The sequence below is a fragment of the Lutra lutra genome, chromosome 4, assembly GCF_902655055.1.
Source record: "Lutra lutra chromosome 4, mLutLut1.2, whole genome shotgun sequence".
Lineage (NCBI taxonomy): Eukaryota > Metazoa > Chordata > Mammalia > Carnivora > Mustelidae > Lutra > Lutra lutra.
The window spans coordinates 11,528,114-11,556,048 of record NC_062281.1 but is presented as its reverse complement, the minus strand read 5'-3'; the positions used below and the strand labels follow the sequence as shown (position 1 = coordinate 11,556,048).

Here is a 27,935-nt window from a genome sequence, read left to right as displayed (position 1 = left end):
GAGTGTGCATGACTATGGAATCCCTTAACCCTCCCAACCATTTACCCCACAGTACTCATTTCCAGTTGGTGGAACGTATGTGTGAGAAAGATATATCTGAATATGAAGTATTCTTTTTTTCCTCCCCAAAGATTTTATTTATTTATTTGAGAGAGAGAACAGGCAGGGAGAGGGAGAGAAGGAGAGGAAGAAGCAGACTCCCCACTGAGCAGGGAGCCCAATGTGGGGCTCGATCTCTAGATTCATGACCTGAGCCAAAGGCAGAAGCTTAACTGCTTAGCCAGCTGAACCACCCAGGCCCCCCCATGGGATATACAGATATCCTTGAAAATCTGTAAGGAAAAGCATAAGGAACTCATCACTTCAGAGAGTATGTGCTACAATGTAAATAGGAAAAAAAAAAAAAAAGAGTTTAGCAGGGTTTCTGGTAGGAAGTGGGGCTGATGTTGTTACTACAACTGATGAACCTTCTAGACATTACTCCATATACTAATTTCTACAAGTGTCTCCTAATTGCCAGATACAGAGTTTGGGCCAGCATAAAACTTTAATTTTTTTATATTTTTATTAGTTTTCAAAGATTTTATTAATTATGGGGGGGAAGGGCGGAGGGAGAGGGAGAATCTCAAACACACTCCCCACTAAGCATGGAACCTGACTTGAGGCTCCACCTCACAACCCCGAGATCACGACCTGAGCTGAAATCAAGCTGGATGTTCAACCGACTGAGCCACCCAGGCGCCCCATGGGCAAGCACAAGAACTTTGCAGCTCTTATTTCCTATGCAGCCATAGTAACCACTGTAATCCATGCCTTGCTAACCAACCAGAGCTCGTAAACCAAAAACCTTTAAAAATAATTCTACAAAATACAGTGACTTGGTGAAAAAATATCTGTTAAGCTATATTTTTATATTTTAAAATATAAGCTATATTTTTAAAAAAGTATTCCCACTACTTTTTATAAAAAAAAAAACAACACAACAGGCAGTGAGGAGCTGAGGCAAACATTTAGAACAGATCTCTACTGCCCCGCATACAAACGGCTGGCAATTAAAATGACGGCAGTATCAGCGTCTTGACAACTACGCAGAACTCATGCCAGGTACTGTTTCAAGTGTTTTTACATATATTTACATCTTTAATCTGCACAACCACCCTAAAGTAAGTACCACTTACTAGCACCCCCACTAGACAGATGGCTAAACCAAGGCACAGAAAGGTGAAGTAGCTTTGCCTTAAGGTCATGGCTAACAGAATGTGAGGGGATGGTAAAACGTTTGTAAGGACTTCCTTGTTTCTTATCTTGGGGAGGGCGGGGTGGGGAGTAACATGTAACTGACTAATTTCGGACCATAGGCCCTTTTATACCTTCAAATTTGTTAAGACCAGAACTTTCTTTAGTCCTTTTACCTTTTAAGAACCAGTCGCATACACTGCAACCAAAGGGGCTCACTGTCTGAATCTGCGGACCGTGAATCGATGAGACTGTACCCCACTCACTTCTCTGCTGGAATTCCAATCACACGGGAAGCACAGAGAATGACCCCCTTCCAAGGTAGCTGCTGTTACCTCCATTTAAAGGGGCAAAAACTTGGAAGTCCCCTAACCACCAGGTGCTGGAGCCAGATTTGAACCCAAGAAGTTGAACTCCAGAGCCTGTACTCCCTGCCAGCAGACACTGTTCACTATCACAGCAAAGCAGCATCATTTTCCTTCTTTGTGATGAGAAGACTCAAACTCAGGAGGCTGAAGCTATCACTTGTGGCTGTTAGCAGACATCTGGGCCAAGACCCAAAGCCAGATCAGATTGTCTCCAGAAGTACAGAATGTTCCTCCGTTCCACCATTTACCTCATCATATGAATAAATTGCCTTTGTAAATTAACAAAATATTGCATTGCTCCAGACAAGTGGGCAGGAGCCTCACTTCTCCAGAGTGGGGCTTCATGAAAGCCAGGTACTTATTTTTTATTCCAGAGAGTGTGCATAGGAGCTGGGAATGGGGGTTAGAAGAGTGCAGAGGGAGAGAATCCCAAGCAGGCTCCACGCCCCTGCGGAGCCCAAGATGGGGCTTGATCTCAGGATTCTGAGATCATAACCTGAACCAAAATGAAGCGTCAGACGCTTAACCGACTGAGCCCCTGGGCACCCCTTGAGAGCCAGAGGTATTGGGGGCCGCCTGTCATCATGGCCTCCAAGACCGCGAGCACCAGGCCTTTGATTCCTTCTGGTGAATGTTGAAGGTACAACGGCCTCACGGTGCTGATGCTATCTAGGGTTTGAGGACCTCCCAAGTAAATCTGCTTCATGTTGTGAGGAGTTGGGAGGGAGCTCCTCCGAGGACCTGGCTTCATAGATGAAGACGATGGGGTGACACTGAACTCAAATGTAAAAGAGGTTACAGATCCCAGCGCCAGTCGGCAGCTTGTGAGGGCTGAGCCTACACAGGCAGCCCTTAGGGTCATTCTCTGTGCTTGCAGTGTGACTGGAATTCCAGCAGAGAAGTGAGTGGGGTACAATCTCATTGGTTTACGGCGCATGGTGGGAAAACCTACCTAATGTACCTAGCATGTAGTATATGCTCAATAAATGTTAGCTACTGTATCTGTGCTTACTAATGATTTCCAAGATATTTCTTCTACTGGTGTCCACGTGGCTGATACATAAACTCCTACTGTCACCAACTTCTCTCTAGGGTAAAGCAGCATTTCCTGTTAAAATGAGAGCCTTTCTGGGAGAGCTACCCATTAAAATCACTCAGGTTCAAACAGCAAATCCTATCTGACAAGAAGGTCTCACTGGGTGAACTGGGGACTGTCGGCCATGGGCGGGGAACAGAGAGAGCCCAGGGAACTGTGAAGACACAGAGCATGCAAACAGAGCGGGCCTGAGGGGACTCCAGGCAGACACAGATCAACCCGAGCAGGGGGTCAGAGCTGCTTCCAGAACACCTGGGACTCAGGCCGTGGAAACCTGCCCTTTCTGTTGATTTTACTGCATAGTTCATGAACAGGACCCTCGGCTAGGATAAAGAAGGATGTGGTGACAATCAGACTTCACACTGGCTGAGTTACAAATGAGGTCCACAAGCCAGCTCACACACTTTGCAAATTCCTTGCAATTTGCTGCAGATGTCTACTGACCTCTATGTAAGAACCTGCCCCCTGGTCCCTCTGATTTGTAACACTGGCTAATGAGGGATGGACTCAGTGGTTCTTCAACCGGGAAGTAATCTTGGGCTTCATCTCTAGACCAATGAAGCTAGAGCCTTTGGGGGTGGAACCTGATGGCTCTTCTGTGCTGTCGGGACTGAGAACCACTGGGTTCCTTTAGCCAACTGCAGCCTCTTCCAAATTCATTCTGATACAAGTCATAGCAATTTACATCTGAAATAAACTCCACATGGTTGCAGCTAATATATCTTCTTGGGATTCAAATACAGTAAAAATTCCTGTTCAATGTATTGCATTATAAATAACCTGTAAGACATAACCAAATACATTTCTAAACATACATTTCATGGAACTTGGATTTGGGAAGTCCTCTAATACAGTGTTTGATGTCTTTGGTTCTGCATCTGTAATGTGGCAGGAGCCCACAGAGATATTCCATGGTGACCCCCTAAGTTTCGGAAATGGTGGTGCTTATTTTATATGTCCATATAACACTGTCTGCACTGGAACAACTGGGATTCTTCTGCGGGTGACCATGATTGTTAGGACTCAACACCAGTGCTGATGGGACCTGCAGCTGCATTTTGAACTTAATTTATATAAGTCAGCTCTGGTCTGTAAAGAAAAGGAAGAGTGAGGGTGCCCTGTCACAAGGACAGGGGGGTGAGGAACTGGCTGATCAGGTGACGAAAATGGCACCACCTGAAGCTGATGGAGGAGACATAAAACAGAACTATCAGCCAAGTGGGGGAGAGAGCAACTCAAAGAGAGAATTACAGTAATAGTGGTTCAGGATGTCGGTATGTTTTTTTTTTAAATGGTTCTTGCTTAATTGGAACTTCTGTTATATCAACCATAAAGTGGTTTTTAAGTTCCTCCTTGAATGCTTTTTTTTTTTTTAGCACCTAGAAAATACAGATAGCAATAGTTTTCAAAGAATGTGTTATTTAAGCCTGCAAAAGACTCTTCAAGCAGGGTAAGGAAACTGATACCATTTCCACCCACACTGGCTTCTCCTGGGTTCCCTGAACGTGCTTTCTGGGCTCAGGAGTGGGGACTCCTGTCATCCCGCCACTGGCACTGCTCCTCCCTAGCTTTACTACTATCTGCTCATAAAAGCCTTCCCTGACCACACGAAGGCAGCTGCCTTCCTTTTCTACCCGAGCATCCCACTCACTTCTCTTCGAGCACGTAGTCCCAGGTCACTCCAAGCTCCAAGAGTGCGGGACTGCTAATTCATCCTTGTTTCTTTAGCACCTGGCCCAGGGGCTGCTTGGAATTAATGAAATATTTAATGAGCACATTCTACCCATTTTGCACTGGAGAAAATAGAGGCTCCAAAGGCTTGTGTACTGCATCCAAAGTTCTACAGCTTGTTCATGGATTTGAGCCCAGGACTGATGGGCTCCCAAGTTTGTCCTCTGACAATTCAGTGTTGCTTCTAATCTCTTGGAGGAAAGAAAATACTCTCTTGCAATGACAATGGTCACAAAGACGTGGAATTGGGTGGAATCCCGCATAGCCTCAGAACACCATAAAGGCCAGTCACAGAAACCTGTTGTTAAACCCACAGCAAGGAAGGGGGCACTTCCCTGTGCGGGTTGCCTTGTACATCTGCAGGCATTTGAAAATTTAAGATTTAAAGAAATCAATCTTCAGATCCAAAGACAAATTCATGGATACATGTAGTATCTTTACAATCAGGACTCCCGGTTTCCCCCTTCCAGGAAACCCTTTCAGACTTCGTTACTGGAAGACCCTATGGTGATTCAGTGACAAGATAAGGGGTTTCTTTACCAAAGGAACTATTATTCAAGAAAATTTCAAAGATCTAACAACAAGTTGGCATCTGAGGAAAGGCCTATTCATATACTAGAAAGAGCAGAGGCTTCAGGGTTTGAAAACTGGTCCAGCTGTTTACAAACTGCATAACCCTAGGGATGGGATTTAATCTCCCTGACCCCTTCTCTTCTATACAAAGCAGTTTCACTCAAAAGTATTCATTGAACACTAACTATGTCAGGCAGTGTGCTGGGTACTGGGAGATCAAAGGTAAGCAGTTCCCACCTCCTAAGAACTTGCAGACTGGTGCAAAATAAGGACAGTGACACCTGTCTTGTAGGGCTAGCTTGGCACACAGAGTACTGGGGGCACACTCTAAGTGATCTGTGAATGGTAGTCCTCTTTCTTTTCAACCTGTTATCTGAACTGTTATGTGACACTGACGTTAACAAATTCAGCAAGTGAGGGTTTTTGAGAAACAAAACTTCTACTTTTGACATTAATTTTTCAGGACGTTATAATAAAGTAATACTCCAACTATAATTCTTATTATATTCTTTGGTAATTTTATTATCTTTATTATATACTATAATGCTGAAGGTAAAAAGGGAAAGCAAACAATTCTATAGACATTTATTTATGATAGCTTAGTAGCTTGATATAAACTACTTTATCCTAAAGCTTTGAGGCTGGCTGAAATGTTTGCTAGAGCTTTCTTAGAATTGGTATTTTGAAATTAAAGCATTTTATACCTTGCTCAGAACACACTAGATGGCCCATAAATGGAAGCCACTATCGATATTACCATAATAGTGAATTCGGAGATTCTCACTGAATCTGAACTCCATAGTGATGTATTACTTTAAACAGTAAATAATAATAAAAAAAAGTGTGTCTCTCATCCAACACATGAAAAGCAATGAATCTGTAGATGAACTCTTGTAGGGCTGGTTGCCTACCTTGCAGGTATGCAGAGAAATGCGTTTCTTCCTAGAACAGTAAGCTGGGGAGATGACTGGCCTCGGAACAGGTCAGTCACAAATGGTCACTCCAATAGGCCATCAATCTAAATGCGTGCTCGACCCTTTCCTGAGTCACTCTGACAGGTGACACTGACTGGGGCCCTTCAAGCGGGACGAAGTCCATGTGGTAAGGGGTCCCAAACAAAGGTCCTAAGTTTTGTGAAAACAAAGGTTCTTTGTCCACTTTTCCAAAGATGACTCAACCCCATGTTCTCCCAGGAAACTGCTGGCCTTGATTTTCAACTAGATTCCGAGTAATCAATAGTGTCTGCGAAGTCAGGAAAAGTGGCTGTTGAGACCTTTCTGTGCGAGCAGGGATGGGACTACAAGTGATGGAACTGGCAGCAAAAAGTGTGTCTCAAAGCCAGTGGCAAGTGGGGAACAGAATAACACAAATCAGCAGGAGAGAATCTGAAGCGAGGTGGAGGAGCCCATTTACCCCCAAGTTGCTCTGAGGGCAGGAGAGGTGGACCCACGATTTCCAGTATTTGCAGCAGCAGAGCCTCCTACTGACGGATTTCAGTCTTGCCAGGATATCCAATGAGGTCATGCTAACAGCCGTGACTCTTACTAACAGGATGCCCACACACGGCCCATTATCTCACTTAATCCCATCATTTTTATGAGTTAAATACTTTTCTCAGGGTCACCTAATAAATGACAAGGGCAGGATTCAGACTCAAATCTGACAGATGCCACAGTCCTTTCTCATGGCCACTAAGCAATGTAGCTGATTACAGCCTTAATAAAACACTGACACTGCTGGCTAGGCCACAGCCCATGTGTATGACAGGAAGGATAAAGGGAAGGTGGAAGAGAACTCATTTTTCATTTTTAGCAATGACCACCACTGACTCAACTCCATCAACTCCATGATGTACTGCCATGCACTGCCTCCCACTGCAGGTTAAGAAAGGCAAGTAGATGGGACATGACAAGGTCAGAACTTTTCGAAATGCTTATTGAGGATGGTCATAGCCAGACGAATCTAAGGAAAGATGAGAGTAAAGAGAGGGTACATGTAGCAAATTCTTGACTAAAAACTCCTGATCTACATAAAGTCAAATGGTCAGAAATTTTCACTGTAGTATATTTAACCTGAAGAATTTTCCCAGGGGTGGAGGAGCTTCCCTGGGTCTTTTCTGGTTTTTATCTCTGTTCACATATTAGATCCAACACAGAGTCACACTGCACAGACCCAGCTCAGCTAATTAAGTCAGACAACAAGCAGACGTGAACCTGGCTCAGGAAAGCCGGGTGAAGAACAGGCACACTTGGGGCCCGGAAACGCCGACCGCACACTCCAGCTGAACCACGCAGAGCAGAGGCTCCGACGGCTCCCGTGACACCGGACACTTGAGGAATGCCGTGATAGCTGCTGTCGGCTTCATGGCCTGACCACCACCCTGGATGACTCTGGAACTTGCTCAGGGACAGGGCAACCTTGCAGCTCCTCTGAAAAGTCAGGATACTGACCCAAAAGAGGCCCCACTGGGTGTTATCACAAAAATGTAGGGCTGTTAGTGTTGTACTGTCCTTATGAACGAATCACCTTCAGGCCACCAAAGAATTCTAGCCTGCACATACAGGTAACATGCTTCTCCCACACACGGGCTCCTCAGCCCTCCTGGTTCAGGGTTAACTATGTCTGCGATGGCCCAAGCTGGGATCCCACACTGGGGAGGAATTGGGGTTGCAGGTGAAGGGGAATTAATGTCCTGCAATGTGTGGGAGTGTGTAAGAACAGAGCTCCTACCTATACCAGATTCCCAGCTGTGTCATTTATTAGCTGTGTAACCGGTAAGTGAACTACTCTGAGCTCCAGGTCCCTCATCTGAAAAATGGAGGTGACGTCACCTATAACTTAAGTTGCCGTGGAGATTAAATGTTACAATGCATTAAGGTGCTGGTGAATGCCTGTCACATGGTGAGCATTCAACAGTGTTAGCCATCATGATAGTGATGGTGATGATGAGGATGGTGGTAGTTACAGTGACGGGTGGTGGTGAGCACGGTGGTAGTGATGACGGTGGTGGTGATGATGGTGATGGTGGTGGTGATGGTGAGGAGAATGCTTTGGAAAGGCAAATGGTTGGAATCTTTACTCCCACAGAGAGAAACAGGTCTAGAAATGGAGACTGTTCCATTGTCTATCAAGTAGAAGCCACAGAAGCTACCTAAAACAGGTTGTGGTAATGTGCTCAGAACAATAAATGGCCCACTCATGGAAAATACTCAATAAATGCTATCTATTCCCATCAGTGTTTCTGATCTTAGATCATGTGACTAGAATTCTTCTGATACAGCTCCTGAAGTATCTGAATCACTAACATAATGAGAAGAGTAGGTCGTGCTTGGCCAGCAAACACTGACCATTACGCACTCATGCAGGCTTTAAGACTGGAATTCCAGCATTCACCAGGTGTGATGTGGGCACATTACTCCCCTCTCCCAGTAGCAACATCTATCCCCTGGGTTGTGGCAACAATTACACATGGTAATACACCAAAAGCACAGGAAGAGCTCACTTAGTGGTAACTAAGATTCTTGTGACCGTCAGAACCATTTCATAAGGTAACTGTGTTTGGAATTAAATATGAGCAGGTCAAAGTTATCTCACTTTTCAAGTAACTGTGATGTCTAGTCCAGCACCTGGAGTAGAGTGGAGGCTTCATGAAACATTGCTAAATAAACAAGTAATTAGTAGACAGCCTCAGTAATAGTTACTAACTGATCTAAGTCGGCCTACAGGATTTCCAGTTATCAGATGGGTGACTTGTCACAACTAGGACAAGAGTTACAAAATCTCACCTGGGCTTAGGGAAGCTGAGGACCTCTAAGGAATCACCCCAAGGGTTCTGCAGGGGACAAGGGACAGAGTAATTGCTCAACTTCCATAAAGGTCAATAATTGTTAAGAGGCATGGAATCTTCCAGCAGGATGATCCTGGCCACAGGTGTGTACTGACTACCATGTATGTACCAAGGTCTTTGGAGGGGGGCCAGTACAAGGAAAGAAAGATGAATAGGACCTGGTAATTGCCCCCGGAGAGCGTTTGATCTAAAAGGATGACGGGGTTCTGCTGGAAGAGAGGCAGAATGGAAGGGGCCTATGGAGATAGGTCAAACCCAAGTATGAACTTCCAACTCTGCCCACTACTAGCCAAGTCATTGTGCTTCTCTGAACTTTAGTTTTTTCCTCTGCAAAATGAAGGTCAGATTACCACATGGGTTATAGAAGGGATTAAGTGAAATAGATTTTATGAAGCGTCTGGCGGGAAGAAGTGCTTATTAAGGAGTCCTTCCTCAACGAGGGCGATCGAATCTTAAGTGTGAATCACGAAAACCTGCCAATGTAATAAATGCTCAGCCTTCGTTTTTACCATCCTGTTAGTAATTAACTGCTTATCATAAGCCCAAAGACATCACTTGGCACAGGATACTGAAGTTTACCCAAGCTTCTTTCCAAGCTGGGATTGCTGGGTTTAACTGTGTGCCCCCTTTGTTAAGACTCTCGGCACACTGAGCTGTTTCCAGTCCCGCTTGATATATTTTCCATTCTAATCTTTGCATCTTTAAGAATAAAGAGTAATTTCTTGCTAGTGTTAAAAAGAGCAAAATAGTAATTACTAATTTTACAGTGCATGTCCTTGACTACCACACCAAGATTGAACCTTTTCTGAAAGTATATGAATTATCCCAATAAGGGGACTTTTAGTTGAGAACACAGAAATTCTAACTGTCAGTAGCAATTCTAAATATGCAAGATATAGATGCATATATAACTGCCAATAATCTGAAGAGAAAACAAAATATAAGTGTTAGTAGCTTATTCTGCTTTTCATTGAATTTCCTTTATTCCTAAAGAGAGGGGAGTCACAATTGAGGCAATTTTATTATGTTTTCTTTACATTTTTGCTCTTTAACATAATGATTGATTTTCTGAGTAATTTAAATAGTAACAAACAAAAAATACTGAACATGCTCTACACATATTTCATTTCCTAATCATTATTTCATGCAAAGAACATCGTCTGTCATCTATATAAGCAGAAAACTAGGTTTTTCAAAACCACCAATAGTATTTCCAAAAGACAAGATTATGAAATGAAAGAATCCCTGATTTGTTTCGCAAGAACAAGAGACATTATGGAGAACGGGGCGCCTGGGTGGCTCAGTAGGTTAAAGCCTCTGCCTTCGGCTCAGGTTGTGATCCCAGCATCCTGGGATCGAGCCCCACATTGGGCTCTCTGCTCAGCAGAAAGTCTGCTTCCCTTCCTCTCTCTGCCTACCTGTGATCTCTGTCTGTCAAATAAATAAATAAAATCTTAAAAAAAAAAAACATTCTGGAGGGCCAAAGAACGAGGGGGGTACATCACAGGTCAAGAAGAGACCAACTCCTTTTGTAAAAGGAAAATCCCACACTTTCTGACCCAAATCCATACAGTACGCATACCTGGGGGGAATCCCAGGGCCGGTTACATCATGTTTTTGCTTTCTGGTCCACAGGGACAAAATGCCTAAGAGGCGCACCATGGTAAATGGACAGACACACTTACCGTGGCGTGGGAGATGGTCAGAATCCCATTCTTGACGGCGCACTTCCTCCTCTGCCACACCTTCCGGAGCCTGAAGAGCAAGTCAGACACAAGCTCATAGAGTAGCCGGCTCACTCGGTGACATGCAGCCATACCGTGTTACGTACGACAATCATTATAAAACAGTGACAGCAAAACAACCCCAAACCAAAAAACCCCACCAAACCCAGAACATCTTATTATCCCCGGTGGAAGGTAGTTCAGACTAGCAGGCATATAGAGGACGCTCATTATGGCACTGTTTTTGATAGTGAAGCGGGAAACAACAGAAATCCAATAGCAGGAGAGTGAATAAATGCATTATAGTTACAGTCATACTACAGAATGTTGTGCAGGAGTTTAAAAGAATCAAGTAGCTATGGATGTGCTGACATACCCTTCCAAGCACACTGCCGACTGAAAAAGCAAATAATTCAGGTATGATCTAGTAATGTTAAAAGGTACTCAAAGAATATTCCATATAAAATGGCATTCTAAATTTCCTATGGGGGTATAAATACATGCACAAACATACAGAAGAGGGCTGGAAAGAAGCATGGTACACAGGCCTCGACCTGTGGCAGGGGTGGCACTGAAGAGTTTTTAACCATATCTGAGAATCTTCTACAAGAAAGCTGTAATTAATTTATTGCTTCTGTAATTAAAATTGAATCTAAAGACAAGGTGTCTGCCAGGCAAGGAGGGGTGAGGTGGGGCTGCCTCAGGATACAGAGAAAGAGCTCAGGGTCAGGGATCAACATGTTTGGTGCCTTGTACACATCTCCTTTGGGAACTCATTTCAACTTGGAGGTGTTTTGGGTGACGCTCCAGGCACAGGCGAGCCTGGCAGATGTGCGCCTGTGTGGACAGGTACAAATGTACTGGTTCAGAGCATTGCGATGAAGAAACAGGTACAGGGCACAGTGCTTCTCTGGCCTAGGCAAAGGGTTCTTGGGCACTCGTTGTCATGGAAACAAACAACATCAGAGGAAGGGGCTCTAGCTCCTCCTGGGCATTTAAATAATATCATTGTGTGTTTCCTTTCCCCTCTTAAATGAGTCCTGTAAGAAACCTACCACAATACGAATTTAAAACCAACTCTGACACAGATGATTTTGTCTCCTTGTGTATGTACTGACTAGCAACACCGTGAATTCTAAAGTGTGCTTCACAGTGGGAAATCAGAATCTGATACCATCTGAGCAAAAGCCAAGTGAACACCCTGCGCTCACAATGCCAGTATCTTCAGGAGGTAATGCAGCACCGACTGACAAACCGCCCTCCAACTACAGCTACATCACGGACTGGGGAAACGGCTGATGAGAGGGGACACCTGTCCCATGACCACACCTGCCTCTTCTTAATGTAACCAATGCTGGAATAGTTTTGCGTCCCATCTTAGTCTCACAAAAGCCTGCTGAGACAGGTGAGGCATTCCTGTACACAAAACCTCAAATCAATGTCATCCTTCTCTACCAACACGTTTTAAAAGAGCCATCAACCAACCTAACAAATTAGTCAACCTTCAGAAAATTGTCCTGACTCAGTTTATTCATTTTATTTAGTAAAATTGTTAGTCATTAGTTGTTTTTTGTCATTAATTTTTTTCACATGCATATTAAGAAAATACAAAACCAAAAACAAAACTGTATTTCTTTTGTATTAGTAATCAAACCAAGGAAAGTAACACAAAAGCATTAATGTTTTGGTGAGCAGAAATTGCTCACGTGGTACCCCCAGGTGACCAGACAAAAGGAAGCAAAATCAAGGCAATCCCTTGTACAGTCCCACTCTGTGAACACTCTGAGAGCTTTTATTCCAAGGATTTCTATGGAACAGCCTCCATGCCTGTGCCTTCCCTCTCCGTAATGAAAGCTTTAAGGATGTTTGCCTGAAAAGCTCCCGAATGGAAGTACCAAGGACTTCACCTATCTGTTCAGAAAGTGCCAGGGAGAACACCATGTGCACCATGCCCGAACCTCGGAATCCCAGAGCAGGAATTGTCTACTACAAGGCAGTCTGCTGTAACTAAGCAAGTCCCAGCTCCGATGCTTGATTCCTTGGGCTTCAATCCTGGCGCCAGCGCCCGCTAGCCACAGGACCTTGTTCATGGTACTGACCTCTCGGAGGCCTGCTTGCCTAAATCTGCGTCGTGAAGACAATGCCCATCCTCTAGGACTATGCTGGGAAAATATATATGGAACAATTACTCCTTTGCCTCTCCATGGATACCTTTGAGTCATAAAGCTTCAAAATTACTTCTAAAAAATTAGAAGTGCTTTTCAAATTGCATAATAATCCTTTATAGGTATTCTAGAACTAGGGTCGGAAATTACCAAAGCAATTGATCCTGAGAAGAAAATCATACAACACGTCAGCCGCCACGGTGAGCAAGGGAGTCTGTCTTCATGTGTAAACAATTCCGTTCTTTCCTCTTCCGCAGGTAGCAATGACAGGCCGGCTTGGGTTATCATTATTCACCCTCTGCAGCCCGTGAAATTATGGGAGGCGGGCTCACTGGACTTCCAGCCTCCTTTGCAACAATGCTTTCCTAATCTCTTCTCAACAGATTGTAGGCAGGGTGAGGGTGAGGCCCACCTCTCACGGACCTTTTCCCTTGCAGCATCTAGCAGACTGCCTGAAACACTGTGGGGCTTACTGGATGTCTGTACAGTGAGTGCATGAATGGAGAACAGACCGGACGAGCAGAGTCAGGAGTGTGAGCGCATGCCCGCTGATGCCCTGCGTCCTCCAAGGGCAATCAACGGCAGTCACGCCCCTTTGGAATACAAAAGGGAGACACCCCGGCATTACGTCATAAGACCCAGGTTAGAATTTGGGCTTTCTTACATCCTGGCTGTAGATCTCTGTCAAATTACTTAATCTCTCTGGGTGACACCATCTACAGAAGGTGTCAGATGAGAGGGGTGACAGGTACCCGGATGCGTCTGGCAGGCACAAAGCAAGTGCAGGCACATCACGAGCTGATGCTTTCCTGAACACTTCGGGGTTTGAACCAAACGGTATCTCTGCAAAGAATCAGCTGACTTTTCTTGAAAGTTAGGTATCAACCACTTCACTGAGAAACAGTTAATTCTAATGTCAAGAAAAGCCTTGTACCTTTAGGCGAGCAGTGTTAAAGCTACAGGATGAATAATTTATCTCCACTAGATATCAGGCTATTGGGGCTACAGTCTGGTCCCTGTGTCAGTTAGGAAGACCTCAGTTTAAACTGTGAGTCAGGTCACTGGTGCGTCTTTTCTTCTTTTACTTTTCTCAAGACTTAATGGTCAATATTCACTGATTTTCTACAAAGAGCCAGCTGTTGTGCTCTGAGCTGGGATGCTTTTCTTTCCTTACGCCCTTATCTATAAATCCTGATGGTCCTACCAGCGTTTTCTAGACTCTGACCCGTCCTTTCCCCTTTGTGGCTGTTCCCCTGATCCCTGTTCACCTCTGACCGGACCTCCCACGTCTAGTCTTATGTCCTACAGAGCTGCCCTCGACCAGCAGCCAGAGTCTTTCAAATGAGGCCTATTATGGCATTCCTCTGCTTAAAACCCTTCAATGACTCCCATCTCCACTCTGTGGTTTCCAAAACCCTCCCGGCTTGTGTCCTGTCCCCTCTCACCGGTCTCCTATGACCCCAGCTCCACACTCAGTCCTAGTCATGCCTAACTCCTGTATCACAGAGGAAAGCATATTCCTGGCCATCTCTACAGATCTCTGTAGAGATGATCCCCTCACTTCCTGCAAGTCATCGACTTCCTGCAAGTCGAACATCTCCTCACTAACGTCTTCCCTGACCACCCTGCATGACTGCAAGGACTATTCCCACATGCCCCGAGCCCCTGCCTTGCTTTACCCTCCCGCAGAGCACTTGTTACCATCTGATCTCCCACACAGCTCCTTCTTTATTGTCTGTCTCCCAACTCAGAGTGTAAGCCCTATGAGGCTAAGGACCTCCTTATCTTTCTTCTGCAATGCTATACTTCCCAGTATCTCTAACAGTGCTTGACATACACTGCAACTCCCAAAAGACATCCATGGGACGCATGAGTAGAATGATAAACAAAACTGACAGTGATCAGAAATTTAGGACTGTAACTTATATAAGTAATGGTTGCAACTTTAACAAACAGATTAAAAAATGTCTACGTCTTAAAGTCAATAAGTGCCTATCCACAAGTAATCAGAAAAGCAGCTTTCTTTCAGAAAGAAGGATAGTACGCAAAGTGAGTAATTAGGAGTCCACTTATATACTAACTGTGAAACAGAATCGCTGCTAAAGCAAGAGAAAGAAGCCGGTGTGGCTGGGCCAGGGGAGGAGATGCCACAAGACAACACTGCAGACAGAGGCGGGGCTCAGACCCTGCGTGCACTTCGAGCATGGGAAGGACCTGATGTGCTCTATGTTTTTTAAAGGCTGCTCTGAGTGCTGTGTAGAGACTCGATGGAGAAGAGGGAGGGACATGGAGAGGCTACTCGGTCGGATATTCCAGGAGAGACGGCAGTGGCTCCTCCGAGGGCAGGGCAGCAGAGATGGCAAGACATGTCCAACATGTCCTGTTAGAAATGGAAGAGCCTGTCGTGACAGTGGCCGTGATGTAAGAAGGAGGGGACTCGGGGCTGACTCCCAAGGCTGGGTTTGGGCGGCCAGGTGGGCACCCCAGCAGAGAAAAGGGCAGATGAATCAAAGCAGAGAGGTGGGCAAGCATGAAGTCCGCAAGCCACTTGCCTGCTTCCCATTGCCCTCAGCTCGTGCCTTCCTACAACGGCGGGCTACAAGTCCTTGGCGCCATTTAGGGATCAAAGGACGGCAACTGCTTCTTGGAAAGACGCAGGTTAAATCAGCTGAGGGAAACGAGTGGGCTCAAGGTTGGAAGCTACTGCGTTAGGAAGTTCTTAAGTGTGCTTTCCTGGCCCGTAGGTGGGATAAATTCCCAGGCTGTCGACACCCAGGAAGCCCTAAGCACGCCGGGCTGGCGGGCTGGCCTTACGCATACCCATCGCTCTTCTTCAGCAGGTAGCCCTTCTTCTCGCTGCCGTACTCCTTGTTGCCCTGCAGCTGGTGCATGCTGTACCCTCCTTGCCGGCTCTGGGAATCCTAGAAAGGAGAAGCCGCAGATCAGACCAATGCTGGACACACTTCTCCAGTCCCTGCCTCTATTCTGCCATTGAGCCTCTTGGCTGGGGCCAAGAGAATTATGGAACTTCAAGAGCCATCACGTCCTTGCCTGTATTTTAGAGGAAATCAGGCTGGGAAACAATCACAGGAGTCCCAGGCAAGTCCAAGAACTCCTGTTTCTAGTTCGGAACTCAGCTGATTCCAACACACTTTGGTGAGACAGCATGGTGGGACCGAAAAGGTTGCTGGGGCCGCACAGGCTAGCACAGGGAAGGAAGGCAGGAAAACCCAAGTGGCTCACAAACGTAGTGCATGCAACCCAAATGAGCTCTTCTCTTAGGTCCGCCTTTTCTCCCTCCACATATTCTGCTAAAATACCCACAATAAAAAGTGTACCTTCTGAGTGAGGTACTGGGAATTGTTAGAAATTCTTGGTTTGTAATCAGCAGGGGCTCCGTAAAATAAGCTGTTAAGCATGCTTTTAATTAAAAGCGATGATTCTCTAGCCATGTTGTGTATGATGTGGTAAAAGGGTGACCAGGACCCGCAGAACAAGACATATGCAAACCAGCTGGAGTTAACACTTTCACTCCCCTGATATACTTCCCCATTGTTTCTAAAGACTGCATGACCAGATGCAGCCATTACACTTGGAAAATGTATGAAATAAACCAACAATGTTGAACTGTAGAATGAGGACATGGGGTTTAGACACAGAAGTAGGATAATACATTCTCACAGAAAGTGTTGACTTACTCTCCTAGACTTCGATCAGGAAGGGCAAAAGCAACAGAGAAAAAAGGCAGAACATTTGAAAACATAGTTAATTTCATTGATAGTCATATCTCATGATTTAAGCACTTTATATAACATACAGAGAAAATAGCACTGTAAAGATACTTAACACCAGAACACATGCCATCTTCAGAATCACATAAACTTCAGGGTATGGGACAATAAAACATCTTTATATTTGTCAAGCTTTATTTCAGGTTATTTAAATGAAACCAGAAGAAAATCTGCATGGAAGGATATGAGGTACACATTTCATCAAGATAAAAACGGGTGACAAACTTCCAAGTGTGTGTTTAGGGAATCAACAGCTCCGTGAAACCCAAATTACTTTAGAAAATAAAAAAGGAACAAAAAATTGTAGGATTCTTTTTTAGTTTTCCATGCAAAGAGAATAAAAGTATGCAGTCCAGAAGCAACACCTGCAATGTGATGGTGAAGAAAGGAGAACTGAGCATTGCTTGTGTACTGATGGCCTGCACACAAATCCCTTGAAGGTCAGGATGGCCTCTCTGTGGCATTCGGGATCCTTCTGGACCAGACAGTATGTGCTCAGTGCGCGCAAATGAATGTTAATAATAGTGAAAGGAAGAGCTCTAGGACAGTATACCTCTGTGAGGCTTCCCACGTGTGATGAGTTGTGTGTCTAAAACCATGTCCTGAACACCCAAATGGCAGGTATCAGGAAGGCCTGAGGACACGGAGTGCGGCACAACCCCTGTCCCTGAGGTGGGTGCTTATACACTGACCTTCTGCTCCCTCACGAAGGTACACACTGCCGAATGCTTGCTCTACCAGGCAAGGGGACTCACCCTGAAGAGCTTAGACTCTAGTCATTTCCTTAATCTGAGTCATTTGTCTGTAACTGGCCAGACTCCCTCCAGCTGAAACAGTTAATAGCACCATTTCAATCACCTGGGGAAGGGTGGAAGTGGGCTGGGGCTTATCAGTCTCTTTAGAAATTCTCCTACATATTTACTTTTAATCAGGACCCACAGCCTTGCACTCATAGTAACTTGAATCCCAAATCCTCCCTCATAGACGCTTTCAGGCTTTCTGGACGGAGATGGGGCCTCAGGACGGTACTATGGACCAGAGGGGCTTCCTCCCCCGGCGCCGCCATGACAGACCCCAGCAGCATCAGTGACACACACTGTTTTCTTAAAGGAGGCAGCGATGTGTCCATAATACTAATACAGAACAATCAGGATGGAAAATTAGGTCTGGTAGTGGAGATCTGAGGCATGGGACGAAACAAGGGGCCGGGATAAAGGAAATCCACGGAGCTTTCTGCTTCCACCCAATGACGTCACATTAAAACAGTTGAACTCTGGATCTGGAGTCAGGGATCGCTGCCATTTCTATACCTCCCGAGAACATTAAAAACAAAATCTGAAATCTCCCTGGATAAAAATTCTTATTAAAAGAATAACTCTGTTCCTTGGAATGCTTTCCATTGAACGAAACTGCTGTCTGCCCATGTAATTTCTAGGTTGGTCTGAATGCTTTAGAACTATGCATCTCTAAAAGCCTGTTTGCTAATCCTTCAAATAAAACCTAAGTTTTACAAACAAGAGTATTTATTTTTTGTAAAGCAAGGATTTGGATGTTAATAACTTATGAAAAATATTATGTTCTGTAAATTTGCCTCTAAGACATCCCTTACATATATATATATATATATATATATATATTTAAAGATTTTATTTATTTGACAGAGAGAGATCACAAGTAGGCAGAGAGGCAGGCAGAGAGAGAGAGAGAGAGAGAGAGAGAGGAGGAAGCAGGCTCCCCACTGAGCAGAAAGCCCGATGTGGGGCTCGATCCCAGGTACCCCTCCCTTACATATATTTATTACTAGCTTAAATAAACTTTAAATTCTGAGCAACAACCTGAATGGACCTTGCTTTCCATGAGGTAAATATGCTTTTAAAGGTGAATACAGTGGCTGATCTCCAGGCTCTGACCTCAGAAGACTACTCCACTAAGCTGAGCAGGAAGGAATCAGCATGTTTCAGAAATACAGCAACAACCCTACATCGACTACTGATGAGTTCTATGGCTTAAAGTAGTCCTACAAACTGGGGCGCCTGGGTGGCTCAGTGGGTTAAGCCTCTGTCTTCGGGTTGGGTCATGATCCCAGGGTCCTGGGATAGAGCCCTGCATTGGGCTCTCTGTTCAGCAGGGAGTCTTCTTCCCCTTCTCTCTCTGGCTGTCTTTCTGCCTACTTGTGATCTCTGTCAAATATATAAATAAAATCTTTAAAAAAAAAGTAGTCCTACAAACTATTACTTCTGCACTCTGAGAAATGATGGCCATTCTGCTTGCTTTGCAGGGAGCTCTAGATAAACGAAAAGAGGGTTTTCTTTTTTGAGAAAATAAATAATGGAGAATTAACACAATAATTAACAAAACAAAACAAAACATGATGGAACGAATGAAAGAGGTCTGAATCCTTTGATAATATAATAAAAATTAAACATGTATTCAGGAAAGAGAAATCCAAGTGAGAAATTCATTCAGGTAATAAATATAAAACTAAACTTACACAATGATCTTAAAATAAAATCTTGGAAAAATTCCATAACATGAGCCAAGAATGTAAACTATAGAATGAAACTATGGTGTCATTTTTTTAAAGTTTCATTCCTTATTCTCTATTAGAGTATGGAGAAATCACCTTACTTTCTTAGAAAACCGTATTGACATATAAAATGAATTATTAAGGAGTAATATCTCAAATCTTTTTAAACTGCAAGTAATTACTCACTGCTTTAATTGGGTTAGAAATGTTTGTGGTATCCAACCTAAAACTAACCTCTACTAGAGAAGCTTCAGATCTCTCATGTAAGGGATACATGGAGGGGGCAAGGGATTCCTTCTGTTTACTAAATATTGAGTAGCTTTTGGGTGCCAGACAGTGTGTCAGATCCTGCAGAGATGAGCAAAACACAGAATCTGTCAAACACCGTGCAAACCACACTATGATGGGAAATGGAGAGAGACTCGAACAAAATGCTGGAATTTTGGAAAAGATTATTAGTATCATCATTATTTAAAGTATTTTCAACCCTAAAGATAGTTATGTAGCAAACAGTTCTCTTGGGAAGTTAGGCTATTATAAAAGCTTAAGATAATTAATTTCATAGAACATCTGTCAGAAGTCAATGAAGAATTTTGACAGGAAAAAACAAGTCCACCAAAAGTCTGGGGATCCTACTGACAGCTCAAATTCTTGAAGCCTCCTTTAAAAGAGTCAAGTTAGAACCTGGTGGGGATGAGAGGTTAAATAGTTTGCTGGGTGCTTTTAATTCCTCAGGTCATTTATCAGGTTAGTTTATGCTCTTCTAGAATAGCAGTGCTATGTTAAGAACTCTACGTGGATGGTCTCCTTTTTTTTGAGTCATTAGAAATCATTACCTACCAGCCTTATTTTGCAATGACAGATGATGAACAGCATGGGAATGGGATAAGTGTGCTGTGAAAGATAATTTTACCCGTAAAATACTCTGATCACAGTGCTAACAAACACACATCATTTATTAATTTGGGGTGGCTTTAAATCAAATCATGCGCATTTTATCATGTATACACTCGTTTGGCTTATATGCAACTTTGTTCTTTAACTACTGGGAGAAGATTACATCAGCCGCTATGCAAAACAAAAAGGGACTGCATGGCCTTTTTTCCCCTGAAGAAAGCTTCCATACACAGGAAGGAGGTAACTGTACAAGAAAGCAAAGGTAGGAAGTGGTTAAAAAAACCTTGCAAATTTCTGCCCATGCCTGAACAGCAATGTACTTCTTACTCTCCGTTTTAGTCTTTCCATTGCTCTTACATGGAAAAATCATTCAAGGGGACCACTTCTCCTAGGATTTGTAAGCCAGTACTAAGCATCTCAAAAGAGGCCTCCAGACACAGGTACAGACGTTGGTTGAGGCCCTGGACTAAAGAGGTCCACACCTCCTGGCCACTGATGTCTACTTCCAGTCTGCAGGTACCCAGGGTGAAAGGGCTGTACACTTCTCCCGCTCGGAAACCCAGAGGACTATCTTCACTCAGTAAAGAGAACCTTCTGAGTTGCTTTAAAGGGTGAGGGTGGCAGGTCCAGGGCTTGTACGTTTGAGGAGGGTTGGCTTTTTTTTTTGTTTTGGACTCAGAAGCCCCTTCAAAAAATATAAGAATGTACAGTCAGTTTGCCATTGTGAGCTGATATCATGAGGAAATGGAAATATAAGAAATGCTCAGGGGCGCCTGGGTGGCTCAGTGGGTTAAGCCTCTGCCTTCAGCTCAGGTCGTGATCCCAGGGTGCTGGGATCGAGCCCCGCATCGGGCTCTCTGCTCAGCGGGGAGCCTGCTTCCTCCTCTCTCTCTCTGCCTGCCTCTCTGCCTACTTGCGATCTCTCTCTCTCTGTCCAATAAATAAATAAAAATTTAAAAAAAAAAAAAAAAAAAAAAAGAAATGCTCAGCATGGGGCGCCTGGGTGGCTCAGTCGGTTAAGCAGCTGCCTTCAGCTCGAGTCATGATACCAGGGTGCTGGGATCAAGCCCCACATCGGGCTTTCTGCTCGGCGGAGAGCCTGCTTCTCCCTCTCCCTCTGCCTGCTGCTCTTGCCTACTTGTGCTCCCTTTCTATCTCTGTCAAATAAAAAAATAAAATCGTAAAAAAAAAAAATCTCTGCTTTATGTGGTTATCAGTAAACATGCACTGAGATACCGCACTTAAATTCAATGCATGATAACTTCCTAATACAAACAGGCAAACCTTGACCCTCCCCTATGTAACAAATAGTGCTCACTGTTTAGCTTACTTACCCTTGGCATGAAGTCCATACCCTGTTGTGTGCGTCCAAGGTCATCTATCACTAGGCCTGAGTTTCCACCTCAGAAACCCCATCTCTCAATCTTCCACCCTCTTTACCCCCAAACTGCTGGGGGCAACTGTGGACTATTTCAGGCAGCTTCCATCTCAGGGTCCTCTCAGCATCCCCCCCTCTGCTGGCATGCCCCTTCCCAGCAGATCTCTCACGGCACAAATACCACTTAGGGTATGACTGCAGGTTTGTATGGCTGGCCTGCTCTCTACTAGATGATTCTAGAGGATTCTGTATTGGCCCCCTTCTGGCTGCCCAGAAAGACAGAGAAGACCTAAAGAGGACATGGGTGTGCACTTCACCCTGAGAGGACAGAGCACATTTGAAATACATGACTTCAAAGCCGGAATGGCAAACCTAGGGATCTGGAATTGTAGTTCAGGCATTAAGAACATCTTTTGTGCAAGGAGGGCAAGGGTCATAAAGCATGGTCACTATATGGGGCGAGGCAGCAGGTATATACTTGTATCTTCTATTTTGTTTGTCCCCACAACCACAGTGGCAGGAAGCCACCTACTGACATGCCTACTTTGCAGATCAGGAAACACGGAGGCCATCCCAAGCCACCTCACTTGTTTACTGGTAGCCCTGCTGGAAACACAGAGATCACCTACTTCCTTCTGATCGAGTTGAAGAGAGGATTTTATTAAGTCTCGGAGTGCAGTGAGCTGTTTCTTTTCTTCATCCTGGGTCTGTTTTATCTGTGACAGAAAAACATGACTTTCATTACATATCTTTTATATATTAATGAGCTGAGCTTAATTCACCCAAATATACCAGTCATCAAAAAGTTCAATTACATCATTGATTTCTTTATTAAAATCTTTACACGGTCTCATTTTTTTTTATATGAAAGGCAGAATTTTCTCATCTTATGTAAGTACCAGTGACTTTTGAAATTAGTGACTTGATGCAACAGGCCTTCTTATTAATACATCTAGGTAAGACAATTAGCTCTGAAGTACGCTTTTTTAAAATTTTATTCATTTATTTGAGAGCGAAAGAGAGAGCATGAGAGGAGAGAGGTCCTTGAGAGAAGCAGACTCCCTGCGAAGCAGGGAGTCTGATGCGGGACTCGATCTTGGGACTCCAGGATCATGACCTGAGCTGAAGGTAGTTGTTCAACCAAATGAGCCACCCAGGTGCCCTGAAGTATCATTCTTAAACAAAGTTTAGAAAGAACACTGGGTCACTTGCTTCTGGTCTTTCAAAAGGTGGTAGCAGGAATTCCATAATGTAACTAAATGGGCCAGAAGAAACTGTGAAAAAGGACCAGAACCCAATGGGTTAAGGTATATGAATGTTTGCACAGTGGCACCCAAGGGTAAGGGACTGGTGCTGGTTTTTTTTTTTTTTTTAATCAGCTAGAACTTAAACCCAAATCATGTTAACTATTAAAAGACAATGGGAAGTGATGACATCTGGGTGGCTCAGTCAGGTAAACGCTTGCCTTGGGATTAGGTCATGATCCCAGGGTCCTGGGATCTAGCCCCATGTCGGTCGGGCTCCCTGCTCAGTGGGGATCCTGCTTCTCCCTCTTTCTTTTCCCTTCCCCCTGCTGCTTGTGCTCTCTCGTGCTCTAATAATAAAATCTTTAAAAAAAAAAAGACAATCAGAAAAAATACACAGCTACACACAGTTTTTAAAGTTATAGAAAATAGAAGGTATTATTCATAACTCTGAAACCTTATTTCAACATATGTAGTTGTACTCATAAAACATACTTTTAACATTATTTAGTGCCAAGTGGATTATGGGGAACAAACTGGCCATTTCTATTCCTGCATTTAGTTTTTTCTCAAAAAAGTTTGTGTGACTTTGCTATTATAAAAGCAAAATTCCAGACATCTGATAAAAGAGAGAAAATACAGAACAAGCGAACAAAAAAAATCATAAACCTGCCTACTCTGAGATAATCTTAAGTTTTGTCTTTCATGGTCAAACATTCTTCCTCCAAGTGCTGACTGCAGGGCACTCACAGGTGATGCTACTCGACCCTGAATGGACAGCCACCTAGAACCAATGGTTACACACCCTCGTTCCTCCTATGCCCCCAAAACGTACTCTAGGACGTCTGACCGTCAAGGCCTTCTGACTTAAACTGAAGGCTTACCTGCACTGGGTTTATCCTGGCAGATCACTTACCCCTGCTTCTTTTCTTTAAAGCTCTTCTAATCCAGATTTCAAATGCACTGATACTTATCTACAAAACCAACTTAAAATGCACGTACTTCATGAAATACTTACATTATATAAATCAGCAGCCAGTTTCTCGATGTACTGTTTCAATTTATCAGCCGTTTTCAAGCCATCTTGAAAGAAACTAAGGAGAACAGCAGAGATTTACCAGAAGTATAAAAAAGAAATGAGCTCTAGTTACCTGTAAGATCTGAGAACACGAATATATGTGCTCTCTACCCACACAGCTACATAAAACACTTATAAACGCATTTCAGTGTTTTATAAAGATGTACCAACAAGCAGATTACGGGCACTATCTGACACGTGCTGGCAGCTGTCACGTAAACAGAGGAAATTACAGCTGCGGCCCCAACACCGAGGTCTCATGTGCACACCCGTCTCTTCACAGAAACAGCCCTCCTGGTTGTGCTGTATTTGAATTCGAAAGAGAGAGACACCATAACTGGTGGATTATCATGAGGATGAATTAGACGCTGTAAGGGGAAGCTGTAAGGAGAGTCCACCTTTCAGTCCTCCAAAGACTGCTGGGCACACGCTCAAAGCACAGCAAGTTGGACGGATGGTGCCCGGCCACGTGCACAGCCAGACGGGGCCACGTCACCCCGAGTAAGAATCTGCACTGGCAGGTGCCGAGCGAGCAGAGCAAGCTAAGCGCGCTTGCACTTTATGTGAGTTATCTCATTTGCCCCCCACAGCAACCCGAAGGAGTTCACGAGCACTTCAATCTCACTGCCTTTTCAGAGGATAAACTGAGGCACAGGGTGAGTGCATCATCTGCTCACGCATCTAGCGAAGTGGCAAAACTGGGATTCGGGACCAGGCTCTGACTCGGACACTCCTGCTCCTGACGGCCAAGCCAAGAGATTTCCTGTCTGATCCCTCCACCCAGGAGTCCCACTTGTTTCAGTGTTTGTACGGTTCTCTGTCCTCCTGGAGGCTTCTCTAACCCTGCCCGCCCCACATCTGCTGCTGTTTCCCCACAGAAGAATGAGGTCCTTAAGGACGAAGACTGTCTCATCTCGGGATCACAGTGGGTCCCGCCCCAGGCAGATGCTCAGTGAGTAACAAGAACGGAGCGCGATCAGGAAGTTTTAGGGCACATCTTAGGATCCATATCTCCAAATGTAAAGCTTAACATGCACCATCACTGGTAACAATACATCCTTACCAGAACTGGCCCTCCAGGAATGAATACTGAAATCCCACATGTGTGAGAATTTTTTAAGGTTGACATCTTCAGCTGAGAACCCTTACTAAAATAAGGAAAAGAAACTCTCTTCACAAAGTCTTTCAGCTGAGGAATGGGAGGAAGGAGGGCTTTTCGGTTAACCATTTAACTTGAGAGCTACATTTAAACCCTTCTAATATTCAGTGGTTCACCACCGCCTATCGGGATCGAAGTTAAACTTCTCAGTATGGAATTGAATGCGACTTGTGTTCTGGCCCCTGAATAGCTTTCTGGTTTTATCTCCTACTATCTTTTTTTGAAAAAAATTGGACCCCAGCCATGCTACATTTTTTTCCCCTTCAGTTCTCCCTGGCCTTTGCATCTGCTGTTCCCTCTTGCTGAAATGCCTTTCCCCCCTACGCTACTACTGTAGCTCCATTTGCTGCTGCCTCCCACAGCAGCTTGCCCTGGTCTGGCCCATCCAGGGGATGGCATTTTCCAGCACGGGCTTGTGCCTAGGACTAATGCCAGCCCTAGAGCTGCAGGCTGTGCTCTGCCCAGAACAGGCCATTCATGAACATTAACCTGGACTAGCAACATCTACATGCGGGAAAAAGGGTCTGTGGAAGAGGCAGGAGGATGGCTACAAAGTCACTCACAGTAAAACCACTTCTCATCTCTGATACTGAAATAATTTCTGGACAAAGGGTCTAAAGAGAGAACATATCAGTGTAAGGTGGATGCCAGCAGGACTCCTTACAACAGAAAAAGGGCCTCAGGGTAAGAGGCTTATGGCTTAGAATCTGTGCTCGAGGGCTTACTAGCAGGGGTTCCCTGGTGAGTCACTTCTGCTCATGTTAACTGTACTCAGTGGGGCGGGTAACACCGTAACACCTACGAACTCGCTCCACAAAGCGCTGGGTTGTTAGGACACGCTCAGTACATGTTCTCTTCCTTCCCTGGACTGTGTGGGTTTATCACGGAAGGAGTCATGCTCTTCCCCGAGGGACAGAAATTCACTACAGACAGGTTTAGTGTTTCATTTTCACTTTCACCATGAAGGAAATTGAATGATCTTTTTTTTTTTAAAAGATGAGTTTAAATGACAAGGCTCTAGGTTTGTGTTTTCTAATGGGGTAGCCACTAGCAGCCAATTTAATTAAAATTCATGTAAAATTCAGTTCCTAAAGTCTCACCAGCCACAGCAGCCACGTGTGGCCAGTGGGTAGCGTGTTAAGATAGTAGAGAATACCACCATTTCCACCACGGTAGTTGTTCTCCTGGACTAACTGAATAAGTGAACTCAGAGTTGAAGAGCACACAGGAATGTTATAAAACACACACATTTTAAGGAGAAGAAGGGCACTGTTTTCATTTGAGATGGCACTGCTAAAAATGACAAGTTATTTATCAGCATGTGAAAACAAGTTGGAAGGGGACAAATTCCTACTAATTCAAAGGCTGAAGAAAGACCCCAACAAGTCTGTCTTCCTACATTTGAATTCTTCAGGACATTACAAACACAGACTAAGAAAAATTAACAGAACAAGAAATCATTTTAATCTATAATATGACCCAATTTTTACAACCAAATCATATGCATAAATCCAATTATCTTCTCACCGAGATAATAGGTTTTCTCTTTTGTTAACTTCATTTTCTAAAACACATTATATATTCATCTATTAGGCAAAACAAAATTAAGAAAAGAACCAACTGAGCTGAGTCCATCTCAGAAAGTTACACTAGGGCTCGCTTCTGGGTTTTGGTGAGAAACGGGAACAGGAGGCAGAGGGGACAAGTTGCAGGGAGAACAAAACCATCTTGACATTAGTAACACAGTCATCAGTAAGCAAAGGCCGACGTGCTGTCCACGGCCAGGTGGGTCCGGTGACCCCTGCCCTCTATGCCTGACTGTGCCTGCCTTGAGCAGTTAGTCTCAGCCATGGGCTGGGTGGGCTTCAGAGTTATGGTCACACATCACCTGCCATAACATTTCACTGAGGGCAGGGGGCTTCTCTGCTCTTGGTCTCCTCCCTCCAGTTCACTGGCTCTGGTTCACTGGAAATATATGAACTCTGGAATCAAAAGTGTATCACATTTTGGATTGAGAGCCAAAATCTCTCAATTTCACTGTATGTACAACCTTGGGCAGGTTGTGACCCTCTCTGAAGGTGAGCATGATCATCTGAAGGTGGATGCTTCCTGGCTTCCGAGAGAGGCAGACGAACTACCATAGATAAGAGTGTTCTCCTCATTGGAAAAGGAAACACAAATGTCAGTTCTGATTACCTGTCACTCAACCTGAATGTGTAAGCCTTCTCTGCGGAAAGTGACATCACCTCTCTGACACCCCACTTGTCCCTTGGCCACTTTCTCTGCACATAACTGAAATATAATGAGATCTTTGGAAAACAGATGATGATTAACAGTAATAATAATAATGACAGTAATAATAATATACAACAGTGATAATAATAATACTTACTGGCATGTAAGTATTTATTCTGTGCCAGTCACTCGTTATTATGCATAATTAAGCATCCCTTTTAAGTCTCATTAGGAAGGCAACAAAATAGATGATAACAAGGTAACTGAGGCCCAGAGAGTTTAAGTTGTTTAAATGGGGCCATCTAGTCATTCGGTGCAGAGTCGGGATTTGAGTGAAAGTATTCCCAGCTCTGGAGCACAGGTAGTAGTTAAACGTATCAGGCTGATCTGGGTCCAAATCCTGGCTCTTCCGCTGAGTAACAGTATAATCTCTGAATCCCTGTGCCTCAGTGTCCTTTTGCAGGAAATGGAGATGACCCCATGTACCGTGGAGAGTTCTTGTGAGCACTGTGATAATGTTCTTAAAATGCCAGGCACAGAGAAGAAGTTGAATACATGATGGCCACAGGCCAGCAAAATGAGCCTCATTGTCTCTCTGGCCTTAGAGACACAGCTGCACCGGCTTCGCTTCTGAAAGAAGCAGCTTGAAAGAAACAGGACCACATTTTAAGGACCCACAGTGCCAGAAAAATAAAAGCTGCCAACTGACAGGCAGAAGGGCCCTCGCATTGCTCCCAACTACTGAGACATGCTCACGGCGGCAGAGTGCGGGCTCCTGAGTGTGAACACAGTCACCCGTCCATCAGGCAGAGGACACGCTCAGAGCGAGGCAGTCCTCTCTAACCTGAGAAAGTCGCTAAGTACTTCACCTCTTATTCTGTCCAAA

The 27,935-nt window shown here is 44.4% G+C and overlaps 1 protein-coding gene across 5 annotated transcripts in view; it reads right to left on the bottom strand.

Annotated features, from left to right (window-relative positions):
• The window catches only part of ASAP1 (ArfGAP with SH3 domain, ankyrin repeat and PH domain 1), a 354,464-nt gene that overhangs the window by 62,663 nt on the left and 263,866 nt on the right, over positions 1 to 27,935 (bottom strand). For 3 of the 5 annotated variants that reach the window (XM_047728535.1, XM_047728532.1, XM_047728534.1), the window contains exons 10-14: positions 23,596 to 23,671; positions 21,963 to 22,049; positions 16,439 to 16,447; positions 15,561 to 15,661; positions 10,537 to 10,606 (exon numbers count right to left, since the gene is read on the bottom strand). In XM_047728535.1, the coding sequence (XP_047584491.1) occupies positions 10,537 to 10,606; positions 15,561 to 15,661; positions 16,439 to 16,447; positions 21,963 to 22,049; positions 23,596 to 23,671 (343 nt within the window). The remainder of the gene's footprint in view (positions 1 to 10,536; positions 10,607 to 15,560; positions 15,662 to 16,438; positions 16,448 to 21,962; positions 22,050 to 23,595; positions 23,672 to 27,935) is intronic. The other 2 variants (XM_047728536.1, XM_047728533.1) reach the window with 1 other exon arrangement.